The 26563-nt window shown below is 42.0% G+C and overlaps 1 protein-coding gene across 6 annotated transcripts in view; it reads left to right on the top strand.

Annotated features, from left to right (window-relative positions):
- ldlrad4a (low density lipoprotein receptor class A domain containing 4a) overlaps positions 1-26563 on the top strand; it is a 240502-nt gene that overhangs the window by 87581 nt on the left and 126358 nt on the right. For 5 of the 6 annotated variants that reach the window (XM_087986708.1, XM_087986706.1, XM_043687710.2 and 2 more), the window contains one exon: positions 6042-6438. In XM_087986708.1, the coding sequence (XP_087842834.1) occupies positions 6399-6438 (40 nt within the window). In that variant the 5' untranslated portion in view covers positions 6042-6398. The remainder of the gene's footprint in view (positions 1-6041; positions 6439-26563) is intronic. The other variant, XM_087986707.1, reaches the window with a different exon arrangement.

The raw sequence follows: 26563 nt of genomic DNA, 5'->3' as shown, positions 1-26563 counted from the left end.
GGGGACGAAACGTTTGCAACAAAAACTTTCAGCTCGGCGAACAGAACCACAACAACGAGCACCCGAGCTACAAATCTTCGCACAAACTTTGAACCATCCATTGATTTTAGTTTCAGTTTTCTAACCTTTCACCTTTAGGAGCTCGTGCCAGGCTAAAAAATAACCATAGCCAGCTAGCTCTACTGTCCATTCTGCTTTCCAATGTCTGCTCCCTGGAGAATAAACTGAACTGCATCCGACTATGGCAGGCATCTCAGCGTGAGTTCTGAGACTGCTGCACCCTTGATTTCTTGGAAACATGGCTTAGTGACAGAATTCCAGACACCGCCATCCAGCCAGACAGGCTCGCCTTATTTTGTGTCAATGGAAATACAACTCTGTGCAGTAAGGTTCAGGGTGGGTGTCTGTGCGTCTACGTCAACACGAAATGGTAGAAAGACTCCATGCTAGTCTCCAGTTACTGCTCATCACTGGTGAAGTTTCTGACTGTTCGATGCAGACCATTTTATTTGCCACGGGAATTCACCGCTGTCCTTAGCGTGTATATTCTTCCCAGTACTAATGCTAAGGAGGCACTCTGTGAACTTATGGGGCTATTAGCAGACTGTAGAACACACCCCCTGATGGACTGTTTATTGTTACTGTCGAGAATGTGGTGCTGGAAAAGCATAGCAGGTCAGGCAGCATCCCAGGAGCAGGACAATTGACATTTTGGGCAAAAGCCCTTCATTGGGAATCTCTGATGAAGGGGTTTTGCCCGAAATGTCGATTTTCCTGCTCCTCGGTGGGGGCGGAACTCTGCCCTACATGCGTTGAGGATGTTTGTATAAACCAGAACCAGCATGTTCTCCCCTCTCCTTGCAAAGTCCACATACTGATGTAATTTAGGGAGCACAGTTTTGAGATTCACCTGATTGAAATCTGTTGCAAAATAAACAGGGCGAAAGTGAGGATTGCAGATGCTGGAGATTAGAGTCGAGTGTGTGCTGCTGGAAAAGCACAGCAGGTCAGGCAGCATCCCAGGAACAGGACAATTGACATTTTGGGAAAAACCCCTTCATCGGGAATCTCTGATGAAGGGGTTTTGCCCGAAATGTCGATTTTCCTGCTCCTCGAATGCTGCCTGACCTGCTGTGCTTTTCCAGCAGCACACATTCGACTCTAATCTCTAGCATCTGCAATCCTCACTTTCGCCCTGTTTATTGTTGCAACAGATTTCAATCACGTGAATCTCAAAACTGTGCTTGGTAGTGTAGATGAGCAGAGAGATCTCAGTATCCAGGTACTAGATCCTTGAAAGATGCCACCCAGGTTGATACGGCTGTTAAGAAGGCATACAATGTGATAGCTTTTATTGGTAGAGGGATTGAGTTTCGGAACTATGAGGTCATGCTGCAGCTGTACAAAGCTCTGGTGTGGCCACACCTGGAGTATTGCGTACAGTTTTGGCCACCGTATTATAGGAAGGATGTGGAAGCTTTGGAAAGGGTTCAGAGGAGATTTACTAGGATGGTAATTGCCTGGTATGGAGGGAAGGTCTTACAAGAAAAGGCTGAGGGACTTGAGGCTGTTTTCGTTAGAGAGACGAAGATTGAGAGTTGACTGAACTGAGACATAAGATAATCAGAGGGTTAGATAGGTTGGACAGTGAGTGTCTTTTTCCTCAGATGGTGGTGGCTAGCACGAAGGAACATAGCTTTAAATTGAGGGGTGATAGATATAGAACAGATGTCAGAGGCAGTTTGTTTACTCAGAGTAGAAGGGGCATGGAATGCACTGTCTGCAACGGTCATAGACTTGCCAACTTTAAGGGCATTTAAATGGTCATTGAATAGGCATATGGACGAGAATGGAATAGTGTAGTTTAGATGGGCTTCAGATTGGTTTCACGGGTCGGCACAATGTTGAGGGCCGAAGGGCCTATACTGCACTGTAATATTCTATGTGAAGTAAAAATTAACAGTTTTATTCTTTAAGTCCAACACAGAACATTAAAAGAACAGCTAGTTACAACTCCTTTCTCTTAAACCTATCTTTTACCTCCCCCTTTACAATACTGGTCTGATTTAAAAAAAACATGATTTAAGATTTACAGAAAAAACGCTTCAAAGCCAGCCAGCTTTGTCGATTCTCCTCTGTAGATTTTCCTCTGTATTTTCCTGGGTCATCTTGTCTTCAGTCTCATCCCTTCCTAATTCTGGAGATCCAGGGGTATCTCCTGTTTAGGGGATGTGTTTAAAGAAGGGGTCCTGATGTATTTTGTATAGCTGCATCAGAAATTTGGATTACCTAATGGTGATCTCTTTCGATACTTCCAAATTCGAGATTACATACAGAAGAAGACTACGCTATTAGATAGTCTTTATAAATCAGATAGAGAACGTAGAATGTTATGGCCAATGGGGGTATCTTCGGTCAGCACTATTTATCATTTATTACATGATGAAGTATCGGGAGATATGGACAATCTGCTTAAAACATGGGATCAGGATTTAGGACTGGAAATCTCTATAGAAATGTGGAATGACATTTGGGAAAATGCCAGAAAAATCTCCATCTGCAACAGAACTCCGGCCATTCAGTTGAAGATACTTCATAGGGCCCATATAGCACCGGATCGATTGGCAAAATTTAAGGCAGGAGCATCTCCAATGTGTCCCAAATGTAAAATAGAGGTGGGTACTCTTGTACATTGCTTATGGACCTATCATAAGATCCGTAGATATTGGACTAAAGTAGCAAGTGCTCTTACAGAAATCTTAGGAACGGAAATTAGAGTGGATCCAGTATCTCTCCTTTTGGGCTTTTCGAATTTACCCTCCCTGTTTATGCATGGGAAGAGATTATTTTCTATTCTCTCTTTCTGTGCAAGGAAAAATATTTTGGTAAACTGGCTGAGGGCCCCCCTGGACTTTCGAATTGGCACAGAATAATCATGGAACATATTCCCCTTGACTTCCTTACAAATATGGCGCACCAAAAGACCGAATTATTCTGTAAAATATGGCAGCCCTTCTTGAATTACACAAATACAGATATTTCGGTCATCCTAACAAGGGCTTTTCTTTAACTGAGATGGCGAACCTGTCTAGTCCAGGGCCCCTTGAGAGAGGAATCACGCAGGAATAAGGGTTTTGTTATGAATTGATGTTAACACATTCCGAGCATGTATCTCACTACTCAATGTTTGTGTTATCCGTCGATGTTTTTCCCTGAATAATGTAAGAGACTTAATTATACACTCTGGTTAGTTGTAGGTTAGATTAGTAGTTAGTTGAGTTTTGTTTTTTTCCTCGGTATCTCTTTTTTTCTGTTTGATAGATTTTGGTTATTATTTATTTAAGATTTAATTGTATATCAGTGTTTATACTTGGGGTTTTTTTTATTTGTAAACTTGTAAAAATATGTTAAATTTTCAATAAAAAGTCTATTAAAAAAAGTTAAAAGCCCCAAATTAATATGACTCTGGTTTTGCTACACACCTGCCTAATTGGTACATTTATTCAATCAAGCATTTCAGAGCTGCTACCAGGGTGTCTGTACATAACATTTATTACAGTTTTAGGGCCTTCACTATTCCTCAGTTCTCCCTGCCCCCATGCAGTCTCCACTGAATGCTTTCCCCTCATTATATGTTTCCTTGCCATTGAAATAATTTTGTTTCTAATCAATAAGGGTACTTCACCTCCTCTGCCTTTTTCCTGTCCATCCTGTAAACCTTACAACCTAATTTATTTAGTTCTCAATCCCAACCATCCTGCAGCCACTTCTCAGTAATGGCTATTATATCATCATCTTCAATTTGAATGAAGATTCAGTTACTTAGTTTCTATTCTCTGAACTTCTAATAGCTGATGGTGGGATGTTAGGCAAATCTTCATGTTGTAGCATTCATATTATTCCCCAAACGCACAGTCCAAAAAACAGTTCAAACTTTGGATTCTCCTTGCTAGAGTGATCATCTTTCTATGATGTCCTGTTATCATTCAAATAAATATCTGCCATCTATTTGAACGTAAGGCCTGTCTGGAGTGTTTATGGAGCTCTTTTATTAAGAACGAATCTGCAATTAATTTCACACCTTGCCTCTCAAACAAAAAAACAAAAGTGATCTTTGGACTGTATGCTGCTGCTTATTTCAAAAGAACAGAGCAAACAAAAGCTTACAGTCCAAAGTTCACTTTTCAGCTCTCAACAGTCAGTTCACAGCTCCAAACCAAAAACAAAATAGAAAAATGACTGGAGGTTCTAATGTGCCTCCACTCTCAGAACATGAAATGTCATTTTAGAAAGTGATAAGGTTAGAAAGACTTAAACGACAAACAAAACACACAGACATTCATCTTCCTCCCACCGGATTCTTAATCACGTTTCAACTTGGTCATGTTCTTAAATTCACAGCAGTTTATATTTGGGCTAACACATCAGTAATTACATTTTCTTTTGTGGAAATATGTAAATTTTTTGTTAAATAGCTAAAGATCTAAGCTCAATCTGAATAATTTTGGAACCTGAGTTCTTAACTTTTATAGAAAAGTTAACATATTCCTGTCAGTAAAAAACAAGGCTTCACAGTTTCAATGTCAAACATAAACTTCAAAGAGTCAGAGAACTTCTGACACCACCAATGCCTTCTCTTCTATTGCTGAATATTTCCTTTGATGTTGGTTCAACTTGGAGAAATAAGTTGGGGCTTCTCCCTTCTAGCCTCTGTAAGAGAACTACTCTAATCCCCAAATTGCTAGTGTCTACTGCCAATTTAAATGGTTTGCTAAAGTTAGGTGCAGTTAATACATGTCCATTCATTAAAATTGCTTTTAGCTTTTCAAAGGTTACCTGGCATTCTATTGACTGCACCATCTTTGTCTCTGTACACAGCAAATTAATCAATGGTATGGTATTAATGTTAGATACAAGTTTTCAATAAAATCTATATATTCCCAAGATCCTTGTTATCTCTCGCTTTGTTCCGTGAATGGGGAAATCAATTAAAGCTTTTACTGTTCTGGGTGACACTTGACCTTATCCTTTGACATGTCCTAAGTACCTCACCTTGACTTTTGAAGATTCACTTTTTATTAGGTTTAACACTAATCTGGCTGACTGTAATTGAGAAAACAAGTTTTCTAACTGTGTTCTGTCCGTATTGTGCTATGTACTACAATGCCATCCAAATAAACAACATAATTAGCTTTTTTAGCTATAACTCTACTCATTAATCATTGAAATGTGCCTGATACATTCTTAAATCCAAATGGTGTAACCCGCCATTGGTACAACCTATTAGGTATGTCAAAAGTGGAAATTTCCTTAGACCTTATTGTCAATGGTACTTGCAAATATCCTTTTAACAGATCAATTTTGGATAAGAATGATGCAGTACCAGCTCTATCAATGTACTCTTCTAGCCTAGGATAGATTATGAATCAGTCTTTGTGACTGCATTCACTTTCTGTTGTCTACAAATGACCTAATTGAGCTGTCTAGTTTAGTAACCAATACTATGGGTAAACATCTTTTATTTATGTATGTTATGTATAATTTCACCACATCTAGACTGATAGATTTACAAAACTTTTACTCTCCTTTAAATAACTATCTCTGTTAAATGACTATCTTTCTCGTTGCTTCTGTTTTGGTGCAAACGTCTTGCTACAGAAGCCGTTCCTAGCACTTTCACCTTCGTAGTAATTTAGGTGGTAAATTAAAACATTCTTTATTTTGTGATGCAAATTGGATTTCCATATTGCATTTTTTTTACCAAAAGCTCTAAACTGGAAAATACTTGGTAAACATGATTGTTAAGGCATGAATCTCATTTTTTTTTCAATGATACATGTTTATGAAATTTAATTTTTTTTTGCATTTCAAAGTCAACAGAACAACTTTGTTTTGAGAATTGTTGAATTTTTTTCATTTTATATTTGAATACTTTCAATATGAACTAGCTTTCCTTGAAGCATGTCCCTCTTAGTCAAACCTACTAACATAATAACTGTAGCTCATAAAAACATAATTTTCTCTGGTTTTTAATGTTTCAGAACATGCATGAAGTGCCATAGAATGGGAATTGAAAATGTTTGTGACTAAATCCCGGAGAAGATTATAACTACATTTTCAAAAAGACAACAGTGGAGTTGGTTCCTCTTTCTGCTGTTACCTTCAAGTTTACAATGGCAACAGTTTTGTGGCTTGGTGGCTAATACTTTGTCGGTTTGGAACATCAAATTTTGTTTGCACAACTGCTTTTAGAGATTGTTTATCCGCAGATGAAATGCACCGCAATTAGAAATGGACTGTCAAGATCAGCAATGGAGATGTCCTGGCTACTTTCTGTTCGAAATCGCTCAGTGAGGTTAAGTTGAAGTTGACATTGCAAGCTTTGCTTGGAAAACAGTATGCAGGAAGCTGATCTTCAATCCACAAATGCTTTAAAAGGTAAGTGTTTTGATAATGTCTATTACAGTAGAGATTACTCATAGAAACTCTACAAAAATATGTTTGAGCAAATTAAGAGAAAATTGCCACGACAAGTGGATCAATAACCAACAAACATGGATTAAGGTAATTGGCTGATGAGCAGAATGAAGATGAGAACTTTTTTCAGCAGCACATTGCTTTGAGATGGAATGTTATGACCAAAAAGGTGGTAGCAACTGATTGCATAATAACTTTTAGAATATGTACAGCCCTTCTCAGATTGCAAATGGGTTTGCAAGTTGAGTAGTTTGCAAGTTGGAAAACCATGCGGGATAGTAAAAAGTAGCCATTTGTAAGTACTTGAAATGTTTGTAATTAAAATAATACCTCTGTATGAGATCACATTCATAAGTATGAGAGTTGATAGATCTCTGCTTGTCAGAGAGTCATACAGCATAAAAACACGCATTATAGCCCAACATGTCTGTGTTGATCAATGAACATCAAACTGTACTAATCCCACTTAACTGAACCTGGTCTGTAGTCTACTAAACCCTGGCATTTTAAGTGCTCATCCAGATGCTTTTTAAATGTTGAGAGTATTTGTCTCTACATCCTTTTAGGCAGTGCGTTCCATATTTCTACCACCCTCTGGGTGAAAACATTTTTCCTCTGATCACCCCTAAACCAATATTGTCTGGTCTTTGACACGACTGCCATGGGAAGAAGATTCTCATGATCTACACTATCTATGCCTCTCATAATTTTATATACCTCAATCAGATTCATGCTCTGCCTCCTCTGCTCCAGTGAAAACAAAATGTCCACCATCAGTCTTTGCTTTCTATTTGCAAGCCAATTTTGTCAATTGCCATAAATCCCATAGGCTATTACCTTTTGGACCAGCCTTCCATGTGGGACTTTGTCAAAGTCTTTAACAAAGTCCATGTAAACTAAATCAACTGCACTACCCTTATCAATATAATTAGTTGCCTTTTCAAAACAAAAACTAAATTACATTAGTCAGACTGGATATCCAGTCACTCCACATAACTGAGACATTCCATCCTAGGCAACATCCTTGTGAATCTCCTCTGTACCCTATCCAGTGCAACAACGTCGTTATGACCATGTGGCAGCCAGAAATGCACACGGTATTGTTTCCTAACCAAAACTTTATAAAATTGCGACAAGACCTTTGTAGTGATTATAATGAGGTCAGCCAGATGGACCTCATAGAATGAGTTCACTGATTAAGGCTATAAATTTGGTTCAGTCAGGGAGCCCCGGCTGGCAGATATAAACAGGAGTGTCAGACATCCTGTTTGCTGAGAGTTGACTATAAGGGAGCTGGATCAGTGTCAAGGACTCTCCACGTGTAAATAAAGGGTGATTAGTGATGGAATACTAGCCTTTGTGGACTTATTTCAACTACATTACTCCTGTATTCTATATTCTGGCTAATGATGGCAAGCATCCTATTTACCTTTATCACCGCTCTGTCTGCTTGTGCTGACACCTTCAGGTGCCTGTGGAATTGTACCCCAAGGTCTCTTTATTCCCAAGTACTCCCTAGAGATCTACCATTCATTGTGTACATTCTTCCCTTATTAGACCTCTCAAAATGCATCACCTCACACTTATCAGGATCAAATTCCATCTACTATTGCTCTGCCCAGTTTACCAGCAGGTCAACATGAAACTGTAGCCTGAGACTATAGTCAATAATATTACCAATTTTTATGTCATCTGCAAACCGACTAAATGTACTTTGTATATTCACATGCAAGTTGTTAACATACTGAACAAACAGCAAGGATCTTGGCACCAAACCTTGTGGCACACCACTAGTCACATGTTTCCAATCACAAAAAGAAACCTCCACCATCAGTCTTTGCTTTCTATTTGCAAGCCAATTTTGAATCCAGGTTGACAATTTGCCTTGAATCCCATTGGCTATTGCCTTTTGGACCAACCTTCCATGTGGGACTTTGTTAAAGTCCTTATCGAAGTCCATGTAAACCAAATCAACTGCACTACCCTCATCAATATATTTAGTCACCTTTGCAAAGAAAAACTCATTTACATTAGTTCAGATTGAATCTCCATCCAACAAATCTGTGCTGACTCTCCCTGATCAATCCCTGCATTTCCAGGTGTTGGTTAATCCCATCCCTCACATTTTTTTCAAATAATTTCCCTGACATCAGACTAAGTGGTCTATAATTACTCAGCCTAACCTTGCTGCCCTTCTTAAACAAAGGAACCACATGAGTTGTCCTCTAACCATCTGGCACTTTACCTGTGGCCAGCAAAGTATTAAGTATCTCTGCCAGGGTCCTAGCAATCTTCTACCTTGCCTCTCACAACAGCCTGGGATACATCTCATCACGCCCAGGGGATTTATGCACCTTTATGCCTGCTGGACATATCTTTTATCTCCTCTTTATTAATCTTAACATGCTGTAGAACCTTATCATGCCAACTGAAATATCCAGCTATAATTTTCTCCTTTGTGAATACAAATGATAAATATTCATTTTATACCTCACCAATATCCTCTGACTCCACACACAAATTGCCTCTTTGGTGTCTATTAGACCCCATTCTTGCCCTGATCATCCCCTTGCTCTTAATATACTTATAAAATGCTTTGGGGTTTTCTGTGAAATTTCATCTGGAAGAGGACTCCAATGGAGTTTGCATTCCTTGTTTGTCTATCAAACCCTTCCAGAGTTTCATGCTCTTACCGACTTTCATGTTGCAATCTCTGAGATATATCAGTTCATGCCTACTGAAATCCAGGCTAAGAGTCATTGAAGATTCAACATCAAAGGCCTTAAATGTTTCAGAAGGCAGCCCTTCTCAGTCAGCATCTCACTGCCAACTTCCAGCTGTCAGGAGCTACACTGTACGCATAATTACTTCAAGATGGTGACACTGGCATGGTAGAGGGAATATTAAGGTTCCTAAACGCATATGCTCCAGGCTGGCCTAACCCTTCCTTCTCTCTCCTCTTTTCTGTTTTTTTCTTTATCTTTTATTTTCTCTCATCTCTTGACATGCGGAAGCCGGAGCGGTGTCAGAGGGTTGTTAGCAGGAGCGGTGACTATACCCGGATCAAGAAATCTTGGCTTCGGTAGGCCTGGAGCCTGGACCTGGGAGCTTGGTGGGCCCTCAGCTGCACGCAGTTTGGTCTCCAGAGTGGGGTTGCGGTAGACTCACATGGGATCTCAATGGGCTGTCAGCTACAGTGGAGCTTGGTGACTGGAGTGCGTCTGCGGTGGGCCCACAGTCAGACATATGGGTTATTGGCTGCGACTGTGCTCAGTGCTCAATGGGTCATTGTTTGCGGTGGAGCTTGGAGCCCGGAGTGGGCTGCATCCATTGTATAGAATCAGATTGAATTCGACTTGGGCTGGAGGCAAGGTCCAGCACAGTCTGCTCGAAGGACTGTAATGCTGATCTTTTTATTTCTTTGATTTTTTTTCTAATCTATTCCTAAGGTATTGTACCTGGATACCTTTATAGCTAAGATGGCGCTGTAAGTGGCGACTTTGTAAACCTTTCCATTGCACTCATGTGGCAATAGACCTAATTCTACCTGTAAAAGATATTTTGCAATCCCTCTTTATTCTCCTAATTTCTTTTTTCAGCACCCTAAAGAGTATACTTCTGAAAGACCTCTTCTGTTTTTAATGCTGCACACCTAACAAATGCTTTCTTCATTTTCTGTATCAAACTCTTGATATACCTTGACATCTAAGGTTCCCTAGCCTTGCTACCCTTGCCCTTTAGACTTAGATGTGCAAGCTGGCCCTGAGCTCTCAATATTCTACTTCTAAAAGACCCTCACTTTCTAAATGTAGACTTGCCTGTAAGTAGCTGCTCCCAATCTATGTTTGCCAGATTCTGTCAATGATATTGAAATTGGCCTTCCCTCAATTTAGACACTTAATTTCTAGAACTATTCTTAACCATTTCCATAATGACTTTGAAACTTCCAGTTATGGTCACTATCCCCAAAGTGTTTTCCCACTGACAACCACTTGACTGGCTTCACTCCCTAGAATTCCCCATCTCTTGTAGGATGATCTTATAGGCACGGAAAACTCTCCTGAGTGCAGTGGAAAAATTCCACTCTGCCTAATCCTTTCAGACTAAGGTGATCTTAATTCATGAGACTAAAGTTGAAATTTCTCCTCCTACAAGCCTACTCCTCTCTCATCCTTTTGTGATTTATCTACATATTTGCTCCTTTATCTCCCTCTGACTGTTGGAATGCTGTAGTAAATATCCAGCAAAATGATAGCTTTTCTATTTTAAAACATCTACTTAGATGACCTCATTTGAAGAGCCTTCTATGTCATTCTCCCATGCCCTCATCTCTACCCTGGAATGTTGAGCTGCCAGTCCTGCTCTTTCTTTAACCATGTCTCAGTGATCACAATTATATCAAATTCCCATGTGTTGATAATGCTCTAAGTGCATCCACCTTACCAGTCAGGCTCTTTGCATTAAAATAAATATAATTTAGCTTTCCAGTTCTCCTTTATGCCTGTTCATGCCCATGTCTTCTCTGCCTGTTCGACTATCCTAGTATTCCTTCTGTATCTGACTGAACCTTGTTCTTGATTTTACATCTACTCTGTGCCCCATCCCCTGCTAAGTTAGTTTAAAACCTCTCCAACTGTACAAACAAACCTCCCAGCAAAGATGTTGGACTTATTCTGGCTCAGGTGTGATCTATCCAGCTTGCACCAGTCCCACCTTCCCCAGAAAGTGTCCAATGATCCAAAAATCTAAAGCTCTTCTTCCTACACCATCTCCTGAGCCACGCGTTCACCTATCTTCCTTTTGCCATATTCTGAGTCTAGCAGACATTCTGAGACATCTCTGATCCTAACACCAGGGAGGCAATATACATTTAAAAGTCTTGTTTGCAGACAGAACTGCACATCGAGTCCCATATCCCCTGCTATGCAGCAGAGCCAACGATAGAGCCACAAACTTGGCTGCTGCTGGTTTTCCATGAGAGGTCAACACCCCCCCCCCCCCAACCCAGTATATCTGCTTGAGAGGAGGGACCACAGGGAAGCCTTGCTCTACCTGCTTATGCTTACTAGTCTACCTGGTGGTCATCCCCGAATGCTTTTCTGCCTGTATATCCCTTATTAGTGGCGTGCTCAGTTTGGTAAACGTAGTATTTGTGATGTCCTCAACATCACCGATGCTCCAGTGTGAGGTTCTCGCCAAGGAAAAGAAGGAGGCCTATACCAGGTATAAACAGCTAGGATCATGTGAATTCCTTGAGTACAAGGGGAGTAGGAACACACTTGAGAGGGAAATCAGAAGGGCAAAAATTGAGATTGCCTTTGCAAATGAGGTTAAAGAGAATCCAAAGAGATTCTACGAATATATTAAGGTCAAAAGTGTAACTAGAGAAAGATTAGGGCCCCTTAAAGATCAATGAGGCCATGCCTGTGTGGAACCTCAGGAAATGGGTGAGCAACTAAATAAATATTTCACATTGGTTTTTATGGTGGCGCAAGATGTGCAAGCTAGGCAATTTGGGGAATTAAATTGTAATGTCTTGAAAATAGTCCACATTATAAAAGAGGAGGTACTGTCGATCTTAAAACACATAAAGGTGGATAGATTCCTGAGACCAAATCATGTGTATCCCAGGAAATTGTGGGAAGTTAAGGAAGAAATTGCAGGCCACCAGCAGAGATATTTGTATCATCTGTAGCCACTGGTGAGGTGCTGGAAGACTGGAGAGTTGCTAATGTTGTGCCTTTATTTAAGAAAGGCTGCAAGGAAAAGCCCAGAAATTATAGACTGGTGCGTCTGATGTGGGTAATTATTGGAGGGGTTTCTGAGAGACAGGGTTTACATGCATATGGGAGAGGCAAGGACTCATTAGGGATAGTCAATATGGGCTTTGTGCATGGAAAATCATGTCACACAAACTTGATTGAGATCTTTTTGAGGGCGTAACGAAGAAGGTAGATGAGGGCAGAGTGGTAGAAGTTTTAGCAAGGCCTAGGACAAGGTTCCCTAGATTAGTTAGTAGAATTAGATGAATGAGATCCAGGGAGAGCTAGCGAATTGGTTACAAAATTGGCTTGATAGTAGGAGACAGAAGTTGGTGGTCAAGTGTTGTTTTTTGGACAGGAGGTCTGTGACTAGCAGTGCTAGGATCACTGTTACTTGTCATTTATATAAATGATTTGGATGAGAATATAGGAAGAATAGTTCATAAGTTTGCAGATGACACCATGGGATTTTGATCAGCTGGACTGAGGAGTGGCAGGTAGAGTTTAATTTAGATAAATGCAAAGTGTTGCATTTTGGTAAGAGAAATCAGGGCAGGACTAGCACAATTAATGGTAGAGCCCTGGGGAGTGTGGTCAAACAAAGAGACCTAAGAGTTCGGTATATAGTTCCTTGAAAATAGCATCACAGGGTGGTGAGGAAGGCATTTGGCATGCTTGCCTTCATTGGTCAGAGTATTGAGTACAGGAGTTGGGATATCATCTTGAGGCTGTACAGGACATTGGTGAAGCGACTTTTGGAATACTGTCTGCAATTCTGGTTGTGCTGCTACAGGAAGGATATTATTAAATTGGTAAGAGTGCAGAAAAGATTTACAAGGACGTTACTGGGACTAGAAGGTTTGAGTTATAAGGAGAGGTTGGATGGGGTGGAACTTCTTTCCCTGGAGCAAAGGAGGTTGAGAGATGACCTTACAGAGGTTTATAAAATCATGAGAGACATGGATAAGGTAAATAGCAAAGGTATTTTCCCTAGGGTAGAGAAATAGAAGGCATACTTTTACGGTGAGAGCGGAAAGATTCAGAAGAGACCTGAGGGGCAATCTTCCTATAGAATGATTTACCAGCTGAAGTGGTAGATGCAGGTACAGTTACAATATTTAAAAGACATTTGGACAGGCACATGAATAGGAAAGATTTGGTGGGATATGGACCAGGCACAGGCAAATGGGACTAGTTAAGTTTGGGAGACCTGGTCAGCAAGGTTGAGTTGGACCAAAGGGCCTGCTTCTGAGCTGTACATCTCTATGTGATCAATCAAGGACTGGAGCTAAATAAACTTCCTGCATATGTGGCCAACCTTAGCTCTGGAAATTTTTTTAATTTTCCACATTTGCAGGAGGAGCATTCATGATGTCCAGGTTTCCTGCAATTTGTGATCCTTAACAACTATAAAGGAGAAGCTAGGAATAAATTACTCACCTTAACGTTATCCAATACTCACCAAATCAGATTTCTTTCTCTCTCTCTCCGTTTCTCTCTCTCCGTCTCTCTCTCTCCCACTCTGTCTCTCCCACTTTCTCTCTCTCACTCTCTCTCTCCCCCACTCTCTCTTCCCCCACTCTCTCTCCCCCACTCTCTCCCTCTCACTCACTCACTCTCCCTCCCTCTCTCTCACTCACTCTCACTCTCTGTCTCTCACTCTCTGTCTCTCACTCTCTGTCTCTCACTCTCTCTCTCCCACTCTCTCTCTCCCCCACTCTCTCTCCCCCACTCTCTCTCCCACTCTCTCTCTCTCCCACTCTCTCTCTCACTCTCACTCACTCTCACTCTCCCTCTCTCACTCACTCTCTCACTCACTCACTTTCTCTCACTCTCTCTTGTCTCTCTCACAGGCTCTTCTGAGACTCCACTTCCCAGTGAGTTTGCATTGTGGTTTTCCTGTAATTTAATTCTTTGCTGTGTGTTGGGCCCCTGATCTTGGGCTCCAATTTGACCTGTTACAAACCTTACAAGCTTTACAAACTATGAACAAAAAACCCTTACAATGAATTCCTATGCTGCTCGACAATTCCTGAAATACGCATTCATTCGGATGGCGCCTCACTCGGATGTGATCTCTCTCCTGACCATGTGAAGCTTACTAACACTTGACTTCAACTTCAATCAAAGCTTAGACTCTGTTAAGACATTTTTTCAAATTTGTACATTTTTCTTTGTGCATCTCATATGTTGCTTATGTTGTTTATCTCATATTAGACAGAATAATTATCTGAATTTTGTCCTGAATTCTCTCCCTAATGGCATTGTGGGTCTATCTTCAGCAGTTCAAGAAGTCAGCTCACCCGCATCTTCTCCAGGGCAACTAGGTACAGACAATAAATGTTGGCCAGCCACCGATGCCCAAGTCTCACAAGTGAACAAAAAAAATGGCGAATTGTCAACTTTGAAGAGTATCATGGAGAATTTCTTTCTGTGACCTGCAAGTTATGTCTGTAGTGATTGCAATGAGGTCAGAGAGCTGGACCTCATAGAATATAAATTCTCTGATTAGGGTTGTTAACCTGGTCCAATCAGAGAACCCTGGCTGGCATAGAAAAAAGATGAGTAAACTGGGGTTTGAAGTTTGTTCTCATTTCCCTAAAAATTGGTTGAATGGTAGGGTGTGGGACCTGGCTTTGCTGCTCCTCTCCCTTGTAAAATTGCTGTTTTCCTGTTAATTGTTTTGTAAACTGTATTGTTTAATAATAGAAGAATAAACAGGAAATTAAGAAAAATAAAAGAAAAGGGTGAGTGCGAGAGATGCTGACACTCTTGTACTTGACTCTGAATGAGGCAGTACTAACGTCAAGGACTATTCATATGTAAATAAAGGGTGATGGGATACTGGCCTCGGGAGTTATTTCAGTAACAACTAGAGTAAAGCATGATCCTGAAGAAACTTGCTTGCAACAATCGTCATTGAGTTGCTGAAAAGCATTTCTTACACTGTTTGGTGTTTGTTAGGGAAGTTTGAGTTGTACAATCCTGCTGTTGAGGATGGGGCTTAGTATATGGAAAAATGTGTCATTTTTTCCTGGCAAATAACATTTTGAAAAAAGAAAATCAATGAGTAATTCTTCTGACAGCCTGTGGAGCTGCAGCTTTTTCTGTCATTAGGAGCCTAACTTTCCCTGAGGTACAAGATATTAAAACCTTTCAAGAATTGATGGACATAGTTAAGGAATATTACAATCCTAAACCGCCTTTAATTTTGAGATGCTATCGCATTTTCTTGGCAATTCAAGAACCAGGGAAATTCATATCGAGATTTTTAAATAGATTAAGACGACTGGCAGAAGCCTATGAATGTGGTTAATCATCATAGAATCCCGATAGTGTGGAACAGGCCATTCAGCCCAACTAGCCCACACCGACTCTGAAGAGCATCCCACCCAGATTTCCCATGGCCAATCCACCCAACCTACACATCCTTGGACACTACAAGCAACTTAGCTTGGCTAATTGACCTAACCTGCACATCTTTGGACTTTGGGAGCAAACCTATGCAGACATGGGAAGAAACTGCAATCTGGAATTAAACCTGGGTCCCTGGTGCTGTGAGGCAGCAGTGTTAACCACTGAGCCACCATACTACCCCAATGAGTAGTGGGGTTGCACAACAATGCAACCTTCGTATTATAGAAGAACTACCTATGATGTAACTATGCAAAAACACTTTCTCGCTGAAGCCAAGCTGGACTTCAAACAGACATTACAACTGGCTTTATCATTGGAAAATGCAGCAAGTGGAGTGTATGAGTTGCAGCATTTTCCAATGGGAGTGGACACCCTCACCTGTTTACTAAAGAAGTTGAATTTCTTGTCAAGAGGAAGAAGGAGGTTAGGGCACATGAGAGTTACAAGTTAGCCAAAAAGATCTAAAGAAAGAGCTAAGAAGAGCCACGAGGGGACATAAGAAGTCTTTGGCAGGTAGAATCAAGGAAACCCCTATAGCTTTCTATTGGTATGTCAGGAGTAAAAGAATGACTAGGGTAAGATTAGGGCCAGTCAAAGACAGTAGTGGGAAGTTGTGCGTGGAGTCCGAAGAGACAGGAGAGGAGCTAGATGAATATTTTCCATCAGTATTCACACAGGGAAAAGACAATGCTGTCGAGGAGAATACTGAGATATACGCTATTAGACCAGACGGGATTAGGGTTCATAAGGAGGAGGTGTTAGCAATTCTGGAAAGTGTGAAAATAAATAATTTGATTAGGGATAGTCAACACAGTTTTATGAAGGGTAGGTCATGCCTCAAAAACATGATTGAGTTCGTTGAGAAGGTGACCAAACAGAGTGGATCAGGGTAAAGAAATTGCTGTGGTGTATATGGATTTCATTAAAATGTTTGAAAAGATTCCCCACAGTAGGCTTTTGCAGAAGTATGGAGCCATGGGATTGAGGGTGATTTAGTGGTTTGAATCAGAAATTGGCTAGCTGTAAGAAGACAGAAGGTGGTGGTTGATGGGGAATGTTTATCCTGGAGTTCAGTTACTAGTCGTGCACTGCAAGGATCTGTTTTGGGTCCACTTCATCATTTTTATAACTGACCTGGCTGAGGGTGTAGAATGATGAGTTAGTAAATTTGAGGATGACACTAAAGTCGGTGGAGTTGTAGACGGTGTGGAAGGATGTTGCAGGTTACAGAGGGACATAGATAAGCTGCAGAGCTGGGCTAAGGGGTGGTAAATGGAGTTTAACGCAGAAATGTGTGAGGTGATTCACTTTGGAAGGAGCAACAGGAATTTGGGTACTGGGCTAATGATAAGATTCTTGGCAGTATGGATGAGCAGAGAGATTTCTGTATCCAGAAAGATCTCCGTAAGTTGCCATCCAGGTTGATAGGGTTGTTAAGAAGGCAAATGTCGTATTAGCTTTTACTGATAGAGGGATTGAGCTTCAGAGTCATGAGATCATGCTGCAGCTGTACAAAACTCTGGTGTGGCCGTATTTGGAGTATTGCATACAGTTCTGGTCACTACATTATAGGAAGAATGTGGAAGCTTTGGAAAGAGTTCAGAAGTGATTTACTAGGATGTTGCCTGGTATGGAGGGAAGGTCTTATGAGGAAAAGCTGAGGGACTTGAGGGAAGAAGGTTGAGAGGTCACTTAATAGAGGCATACAAGATGATCAGAGGGTCAGATGGGGTGGACAGTGAGAACCTTTTTCCTCAGATGGTGATGGCTAGCAGGAGGGGAAATATATATCACCCCTCAATTTAAAGCTATAGGATAGGTATCAGAGGTATGTTCTTTACTCAAAGAGTAGTAGGGGCGTGGAATGCCCTGCCTGCAACAGTAGTGGACTTGCCAACGTTAAGGGAATTTAAATGGTCATTGGATAAACATACGCATGATAATGAAATAGTGTAGGTTGGATGGGCTTTAGATTGGTTTCACAGGTCAACGCAACATTGAGGGCCAAAGGGTCTGTACTGCACTGTAACATTCTATGTTCTCACTCGTCCAACTGAGCTTGCGGAACACCACTTGAATGCAAGTGATAGCCTCACTCTGGACTTACCCTAAACAGAGGGACTCTAGGTTCACTCACAGCAAAACCCCAAAACAAAGCCAAACCTTGGCCAAATGGTTAAAAGTCAGGATCCTGGCCAGCAAGCCATTGTAGTTGTTGCCGGTTTGTGGCATCGAGACAGCAGGAGTCCTACTAAAACTAAATTAAGAACAGGCTGGTATCCAGGATAGTTCATACCTTGGAAATTCCGCCTATATGTGGTTTGGAACAGTTGAATCGCTTAGTAACATCAAAATCAGAACCAATCAAGATAACCGTCTGGTTAAATGGTTATGCAATTGTAATGGAGGTCATTACTGGTGCAGCACTATCGGTGATTGCAGAACCAGTTTCTAATAAAATTCGCACTGGGTTCCAGCCCCTAACTTTGCACAAGATCTCAGCTAGGCTGAGAACCTATACCCAGGCAACCTTTACAGTTTAAGGGTACAACCTCAGTTTTGGTCTCTTAGGCAAAGCAGCTGGTTCAGTTACCACTGATTGTAGTAAAGGCTTGTGTCCAAGTTTGATAGGGCAAAATTGGTTGAGAAAGATTGGCTCAACACTTTTCAATTGGACAATAGCAGCCTGAGTAAAGTCTTAAGTAAATACCCATACATTTTTCAGGAAGGTCTAGGGACTATTTGAGGTGTCAAGACTATCTTGCATGTTGATAAGGAAGCATTTCCACAATTCTACAACAGTCTGCCCAGTGCCATTTGCATTATGGGCAAAAGTAGAGGCAGAAATCAGAAGGCTGGAAAGTGAGGGAATCATCAAACCACTCTAATTCGCAGAATGGGCTGCATTAGTTGTACTGATTTTGAATCAAGATTGGAGTGGTGCTGGAAAAACACAGCAGGTCAGGCAGCATCTGAGGGGCGGGAAAATCGACATTTTGGGCAAAAGCCCTTCATCAGGAATTTTATACAAACCATTTTTAGCAGCTGGATAAATACCCAATCCCTTTGGGATTTATGTACAAAGCTAGCAGGGGGCCTGCCTTTCACGAAGCTGGCCATGAGCAACACTTACATGCAATTGTGTTTAGACTAGGGTTCCCAGAAGTATGCTACAATTAGTATCCATGAGGGCTTGTACTAATATAAGAAACTGCCATACGAGGTATCATCAACTTGTTCAATTTTTCAGCAGACAATAGAGAACATTTTGCAAGGTCTACCTCAGGTTGTCATTTACCTAGTCATAGAGATGTACAGCATGGAAACAGACCCGTCCATGCCAACCAGATATCCCAACCCAATCTAGTCCCACCTGCCAGCACCCAGTCCATATTCCTCCAAACCCTTCCTATTCATATACCCATCCAAATGCCTCTTAAATGTTGCAATTGTACCAGCCTCCACCACATCCTCTGGCAGCTCATTCCATACACATACCACCCTCTGCGTGAAAAAGTTGCCCCTTAGGTCTCTTTTATATCTTTCCCCTCTCACCCTAAACCTATGCCCTCTAGTTCTGGACTCCCCGACCCCAGGGAAAAGACTTTGCCTATTTATCCTATCCATGCCCCTCATAATTTTGTAAACCTCAAAAGGTCACCCCTCAGCCTCCGACGCTCCAGGGAAAACAGCCCCAGCCTGTTCAGCCTCTCCCTGTAGCTCAGATCCTCCAACCCTGGCAACATCCTTGTAAATCTTTTCTGAACCCTTTCAAGTTTCACAACATCTTTCTGATAGGAAGGAGACCAGAATTGCACACAATATTCCAACAGTGGCCTAACCAATGTCCTGTACCGCCGCAACATGACCGCCCAACTCCTGTACTCAATACTCTGACCAATAAAGGAGAGCATACCAAACGCCTTCTTCACTATCCTTTCTACCTGCAACTCCACTTTCAAGGAGCTATGAACCGGCACTCCAAGGTCTCATTGTTCAGCAACACTCCCTAGGACCTTACCATTAAATGTGTAAGTCCTGCTAAGATTTGCTTTCCCAAAATGCAGCACCTTGCATTTATAGTAATGTACTGATAACAGGGAAAACTAATAACGAACACTTATAAAACTTGGATATAGTCCTAAATCCCATTTTTCCAAGGCAAGCATATGCCTGAAAATGCAAAAATATGTGTTCCAGGCCTCCAAAATGACTTATTTGGGTTACGTAGTCAACAACACTGGGTTATATGCGTTGGAAGATAAAGTGAGGGTGATCATAGATGCCTGAGCTCCCATGTCTGACCAGGCACTGAGGTCCTTTCTTGGGCTGGTAAATTATTATGGAAAGTTCATACATAAGCTGGTATCCATCCTGGCACCTTGCAACAACTCCTTAAAAAGGGTCAGCTTTGTAAATGGTCATATAAACAAGCTGTAGCTTTCAATTAAGAGACAACACTCATCCTCGTAGGTGCCGACACACTATAATGCCAAGAAAGCTATATTTACCTGCAGTGCCTTCCCATATGGTATCAGGTGGTATTAGCTCATTGGTGGCCCAATGGAGAGGAACACCCAATAGTTTATGCATCCAGGACTTTGACTAATACAAAGCATATGTACACTCAGATAGAAAATGCAGAATTGACAGGCACATTTGGAGTCAGGAAGTTCCAACTATGAGAAAGTGAGGTCTGCAGATGCTGGAGATCAAAGTTGAAACTTTATTGCTGGAACAGCACAGCAGGTCAGGCAGCATCCAGGGAACAGGAGATTCGACGTTTCGGGCACAGGCCCTTCTTCAGGAATGAGCAGAGAGTGTTATGACCTGGGGTGTGCAGTGAGAGAGGGACTCACTGAAATCTTTGTAGAGAGAGGCAGAGAGCTTCTTCAAGGAAGGCATCCTTGTAAGAGGATTCGCAGTAGGTTGAAATCTTCTAGGAGAAAGTGAGGTCTGCAGATGCTGGAGATCAAAGTTGAAACTTTATTGCTGGAACAGCACAGCAGGTCAGGCAGCATCCAGGGAACAGGAGATTCGACGTTTCGGGCACAGGCCCTTCTTCAGGAATGAGCAGAGAGTGTTATGACCTGGGGTGTGCAGTGAGAGAGGGACTCACTGAAATCTTTGTAGAGAGAGGCAGAGAGCTTCTTCAAGGAAGGCATCCTTGTAAGAGGATTCGCAGTAGGTTGAAATCTTCTAGGAGAAAGTGAGGTCTGCAGATGCTGGAGATCAAAGTTGAAACTTTATTGCTGGAACAGCACAGCAGGTCAGGCAGCATCCAGGGAACAGGAGATTCGACGTTTCGGGCACAGGCCCTTCTTCAGGAATGAGCAGAGAGTGTTATGACCTGGGGTGTGCAGTGAGAGAGGGACTCACTGAAATCTTTGTAGAGAGAGGCAGAGAGCTTCTTCAAGGAAGGCATCCTTGTAAGAGGATTCGCAGTAGGTTGAAATCTTCTAGGAGAAAGTGAGGTCTGCAGATGCTGGAGATCAAAGTTGAAACTTTATTGCTGGAACAGCACAGCAGGTCAGGCAGCATCCAGGGAACAGGAGATTCGACGTTTCGGGCACAGGCCCTTCTTCAGGAATGAGCAGAGAGTGTTATGACCTGGGGTGTGCAGTGAGAGAGGGACTCACTGAAATCTTTGTAGAGAGAGGCAGAGAGCTTCTTCAAGGAAGGCATCCTTGTAAGAGGATTCGCAGTAGGTTGAAATCTTCTAGGAGAAAGTGAGGTCTGCAGATGCTGGAGATCAAAGTTGAAACTTTATTGCTGGAACAGCACAGCAGGTCAGGCAGCATCCAGGGAACAGGAGATTCGACGTTTCGGGCACAGGCCCTTCTTCAGGAATGAGCAGAGAGTGTTATGACCTGGGGTGTGCAGTGAGAGAGGGACTCACTGAAATCTTTGTAGAGAGAGGCAGAGAGCTTCTTCAAGGAAGGCATCCTTGTAAGAGGATTCGCAGTAGGTTGAAATCTTCTAGGAGAAAGTGAGGTCTGCAGATGCTGGAGATCAAAGTTGAAACTTTGATCTCCAGCATCTGCAGACCTCACTTTCTCCTAGAAGATTTCAACCTACTGCGAATCCTCTTACAAGGATGCCTTCCTTGAAGAAGCTCTCTGCCTCTCTCTACAAAGATTTCAGTGAGTCCCTCTCTCACTGCACACCCCAGGTCATAACACTCTCTGCTCATTCCTGAAGAAGGGCCTGTGCCCGAAACGTCGAATCTCCTGTTCCCTGGATGCTGCCTGACCTGCTGTGCTGTTCCAGCAATAAAGTTTCAACTTTGATCTCCAGCATCTGCAGACCTCACTTTCTCCTAGAAGATTTCAACCTACTGCGAATCCTCTTACAAGGATGCCTTCCTTGAAGAAGCTCTCTGCCTCTCTCTACAAAGATTTCAGTGAGTCCCTCTCTCACTGCACACCCCAGGTCATAACACTCTCTGCTCATTCCTGAAGAAGGGCCTGTGCCCGAAACGTCGAATCTCCTGTTCCCTGGATGCTGCCTGACCTGCTGTGCTGTTCCAGCAATAAAGTTTCAACTTTGATCTCCAGCATCTGCAGACCTCACTTTCTCCTAGAAGATTTCAACCTACTGCGAATCCTCTTACAAGGATGCCTTCCTTGAAGAAGCTCTCTGCCTCTCTCTACAAAGATTTCAGTGAGTCCCTCTCTCACTGCACACCCCAGGTCATAACACTCTCTGCTCATTCCTGAAGAAGGGCCTGTGCCCGAAACGTCGAATCTCCTGTTCCCTGGATGCTGCCTGACCTGCTGTGCTGTTCCAGCAATAAAGTTTCAACTTTGATCTCCAGCATCTGCAGACCTCACTTTCTCCTAGAAGATTTCAACCTACTGCGAATCCTCTTACAAGGATGCCTTCCTTGAAGAAGCTCTCTGCCTCTCTCTACAAAGATTTCAGTGAGTCCCTCTCTCACTGCACACCCCAGGTCATAACACTCTCTGCTCATTCCTGAAGAAGGGCCTGTGCCCGAAACGTCGAATCTCCTGTTCCCTGGATGCTGCCTGACCTGCTGTGCTGTTCCAGCAATAAAGTTTCAACTTTGATCTCCAGCATCTGCAGACCTCACTTTCTCCTAGAAGATTTCAACCTACTGCGAATCCTCTTACAAGGATGCCTTCCTTGAAGAAGCTCTCTGCCTCTCTCTACAAAGATTTCAGTGAGTCCCTCTCTCACTGCACACCCCAGGTCATAACACTCTCTGCTCATTCCTGAAGAAGGGCCTGTGCCCGAAACGTCGAATCTCCTGTTCCCTGGATGCTGCCTGACCTGCTGTGCTGTTCCAGCAATAAAGTTCCAACTATACCTTGGATGAAAATTTGTAATAATCACGGACCACAAACCCCTACTTGGTCCTTAAAGAGGACAAGACAGTGCCACTCAGCTTTGGGCCAAATTCAGCGGTAGGCTCTGATACGAAGAGTTTATAATTTAATTATAAATTAAAACACCCATCTGGAGGCCAAGTGACGAATGCCTTTCATTAGCTGGCGGTATTCGCAATGGAAGAGTCTGTAATGGTATTAAATTTTCTGGACGTGCTCCCAGTCACAGCTGACAATATTAGACTTTGGACACAATGATCCAGTCCTTTTAAACTGAAACAACTGTTATTAAATGGGGGATACCAATGGTCTGGCACAACTAGAATGATATATTTTAATGGGAGCTGAAAATGTGTTGCTGGAAAAGCGCAGCAGGTCAGGCAGCATCCAGGGAACAGGAGAATCGACGTTTCGGGCATAAGCCCTTCTTCAGGAATGATTCCCTGTAGTTACAAGTGGGGTGGTCCTATAATCAAATAAGAACCGTGACAGCTTGGTATCTAGCAGGACTGTTTCTTCAGCCAGCCTTCAAAATTTAGACTGCTGTTTCTGCCACGACATTGGGTGATGGGTGGGATGGAGCTGTCCTCGTATGTCGAATCCCATTTGAGCTGGAAATATTCAAATTCCCTGCTGGTAAACAATGGCCCGTTATCCGTGACCAACATTTCCGGAAGACTATGTATTGCAAAAGATGTGCACAATTTTTATATCGTCATCTCCGAGGCTGCACACAAGATTCACTCTGACCTTTCTGGAGGTAAGGATGAACCTGTATCAGGAATCCATTGCCCGATATAAGATTTTGCCAAGCAAGAAACAGTTTGATACATTGGACGAAATGGCCTCACATGGGTAAGAGGCATGGTTGATATGAGGTCAGGACCAGTGATTTATAAAGTTCAGGAAGGTGCAATGTCTTGAACAAGTATGTGAATCATAGGTAAGCTGCGAATTTGCAAACAGTTTGGGAGCAAAATGTACTCTGCCCCTCAGAACAGTGAGAAATGCTGTCGGAACTCGTGGATTCACCTTCTCCGTCAAGTGTCATCGAGTCCTCTGAATTAGAGGTGGACATGATGGAGGTAGTCACCTTGACTTCTTTGCTGACGGAAGAAGAGAGTACAATTCTGCCGTTGTAATCCTGGCACAGGAGGTGAGCCCTTTGCATTACACACTGTGCTTATCAGACATCAAGTCAGAGGAACCTGAGCTGTTGCTAAAACACCATAGAAAGCTCTCAAAGAGAAAGGGCTGGTCTCTGTCTATGAACCCAAAGAAGGAGGATTATAAAGATTGTAACAAGGTCAGCCAGCTGAACCTCATAGAATATGAATTCACTGATTGGGGATGTTAATTTGGTCCAGAGTTGAAAAATGTGGTGCTGGAAAAACACAGCAGGCCAGATAGCATTCGAGGAGCAGGAGAATCGATGTTTCGGGCACAAGCCCTTTTAATTTGGTCCAGTCAGAGAGCCCTGGCTGACAAAAAACAAAAGCTGAGTAGGTGAGAGGGACGGGTGGTTTCCTGGGTTGCCGGGGTGTCTGTGTTTTTTGCACTGTTTTATTGTTTGGTTTATCGGACTGTATGTATATGATCGCGTTCACCGTTTCTTCTTGATAATGTAAGGTGAGGTTTGTCCCCATTTCCCTGCGAACTGTTTGTATGGTGGGGTTTGGAGTCTGGCTTTGCCGCCCCTTTCACCTGTAAATTTTTGTTTCTTGAATACGGCTGTTCATGTTTACTATTTGGTTATAATTTGAACTGGTTAATAAAAAAATGAAAAGGCTAAGTATCAGAGATACTGACACCCTGATACCTGATTCTGAATGAGGCAGTGCTAAAGTCAAAGACTGTTCATATGTAAATAAAGGGTGACTTGGTGATGAGATACCAGCCTCTGTGGAGTTATTTCAATATCATGTATCTGCTTACCGCATTAAGTATGCACCACACCTCCATGGGCTCCACTTGTGCTATCATGCACTCATTAACAGCAGAAGTAGGGGAGTGTAGAAATAGGAGAGGTGTTGTCTAAGTGATATTGTTACTGGATAAATAACGGAGCATCCCTGACTAATGTTCTGGGATCATGGGTTCAAATGTCATAATGGCAGATGGTGAAATTTGAATTCAATAAAAATCTGGTTAAATAAAAATTGGTCAAACTGTGACCATGCTACCTCTGTCATCACAATGCGATTGATTCTTAATAGCCCTTTGAAATGGCCTAGCAAGCCATTCATTTCAAAGGTGATATGGGAGGGTCAACAAATGCTGATCCAGCAGCAATGCAAAATCCGATGAAACCACTTTTAAAAAGTACTCATGGATGAATGCCATGCAGATAATTCTTTGAAATTTGTGTCATATATAGACAGGTTGTTTAAAAAAGACATTTGGCTCACTTGCTTCATTGCTCAGTCCTTGAGTATATGAGTTGAAAAGTCATGTTGAAGTTGTACAGGACATTGGTGAGGCCTCTTCTGAAACAGTATGACCAGTTTCTCATCACCCAGTTATACGAAGGATACTATTAAGCTGGAGAGGGTTCAAAAGAGATTTACCAAGATGTTGCCTTGTATGGAAGGTTTGAGTTATAAAGAAATTCTGGGACTTTTTTAACTGGAGCATAGAAGGTTGAGAGATGGCCTTACAGAAGTTTTTGAAATAATGAGGGGTATAAATAGAGTTAATTGTAGTTGTCTTTTCCCTAGGATGGGCGATTTCAAGACTAGGGGGCACATTTTTAAGGTGAGAAGATAGATCTTAAAAAAGGTCATGAAGGGCAAATATTTTATATGGAGGGTGGTTCATGTGTGGAACTACCTGAACTGGTGAATGTGGATACAGTTACAACGTTTAAAAGACATTTGGATAAGTACATGAATAGGAAAGGTTTGGAAGGTTATTGGCCAGGAACAGGCAGGTGAGACTGGTCTAGTTTGGGATTATGTTCGGCATGGACTGGTTGGACCAAAGTGTCTGTTTCCGTGCTGTATAATTCTATAACTAATGGGATCCTGGGAAATCTCAGCTGTGCACAGGTCAAGCAGTGTCAGTCAGGAACTGTCCTTCACAGTGTTCATAGTAGGAGGAGAGTGGAAAAAAAAAGCTTCTGAGGGCAGCAAAGTAGCATGGGTGACACTTCATTGCAAATGTAAGCTTATAGTCAGAAATGGATTGCTGATTTACTTTGTCTTTTTGATCAACTGTCATTGTAATGGTAGCAATAAGAATCAAAATACACTTTATCAGCCTTCGAATCATACTATATTAGAGCCCTATCTAAGGGACTGCTACACTTTTTCTAATGTCCAGCATAGCCTGAAATCATCTCATTCTTGAACATTGATGCATCACATGCAGGAAAGCCTTCATGTGGTTGAAAATGTTAACTTTTATTGCACAACAGGAGAAGCAAAGAATTAACAAACAAGAATTCTGCATTTGCTGCTGGGAACAAACGAACTGCTTTCTTTTTGAGTAGCAACAAATTTGTAGTCAATGAATGAATATAGAACTCATCTTTTTGAAGAGAATGTCAATTAAGTAGAC

The sequence above is a fragment of the Chiloscyllium plagiosum genome, unplaced genomic scaffold (assembly GCF_037043375.1).
Source record: "Chiloscyllium plagiosum isolate Xiang-an unplaced genomic scaffold, Cpla_swu_hap1 HiC_scaffold_4, whole genome shotgun sequence".
Taxonomy (NCBI): domain Eukaryota; kingdom Metazoa; phylum Chordata; class Chondrichthyes; order Orectolobiformes; family Hemiscylliidae; genus Chiloscyllium; species Chiloscyllium plagiosum.
This window is presented reverse-complemented; position numbering and strand designations above follow the sequence as displayed.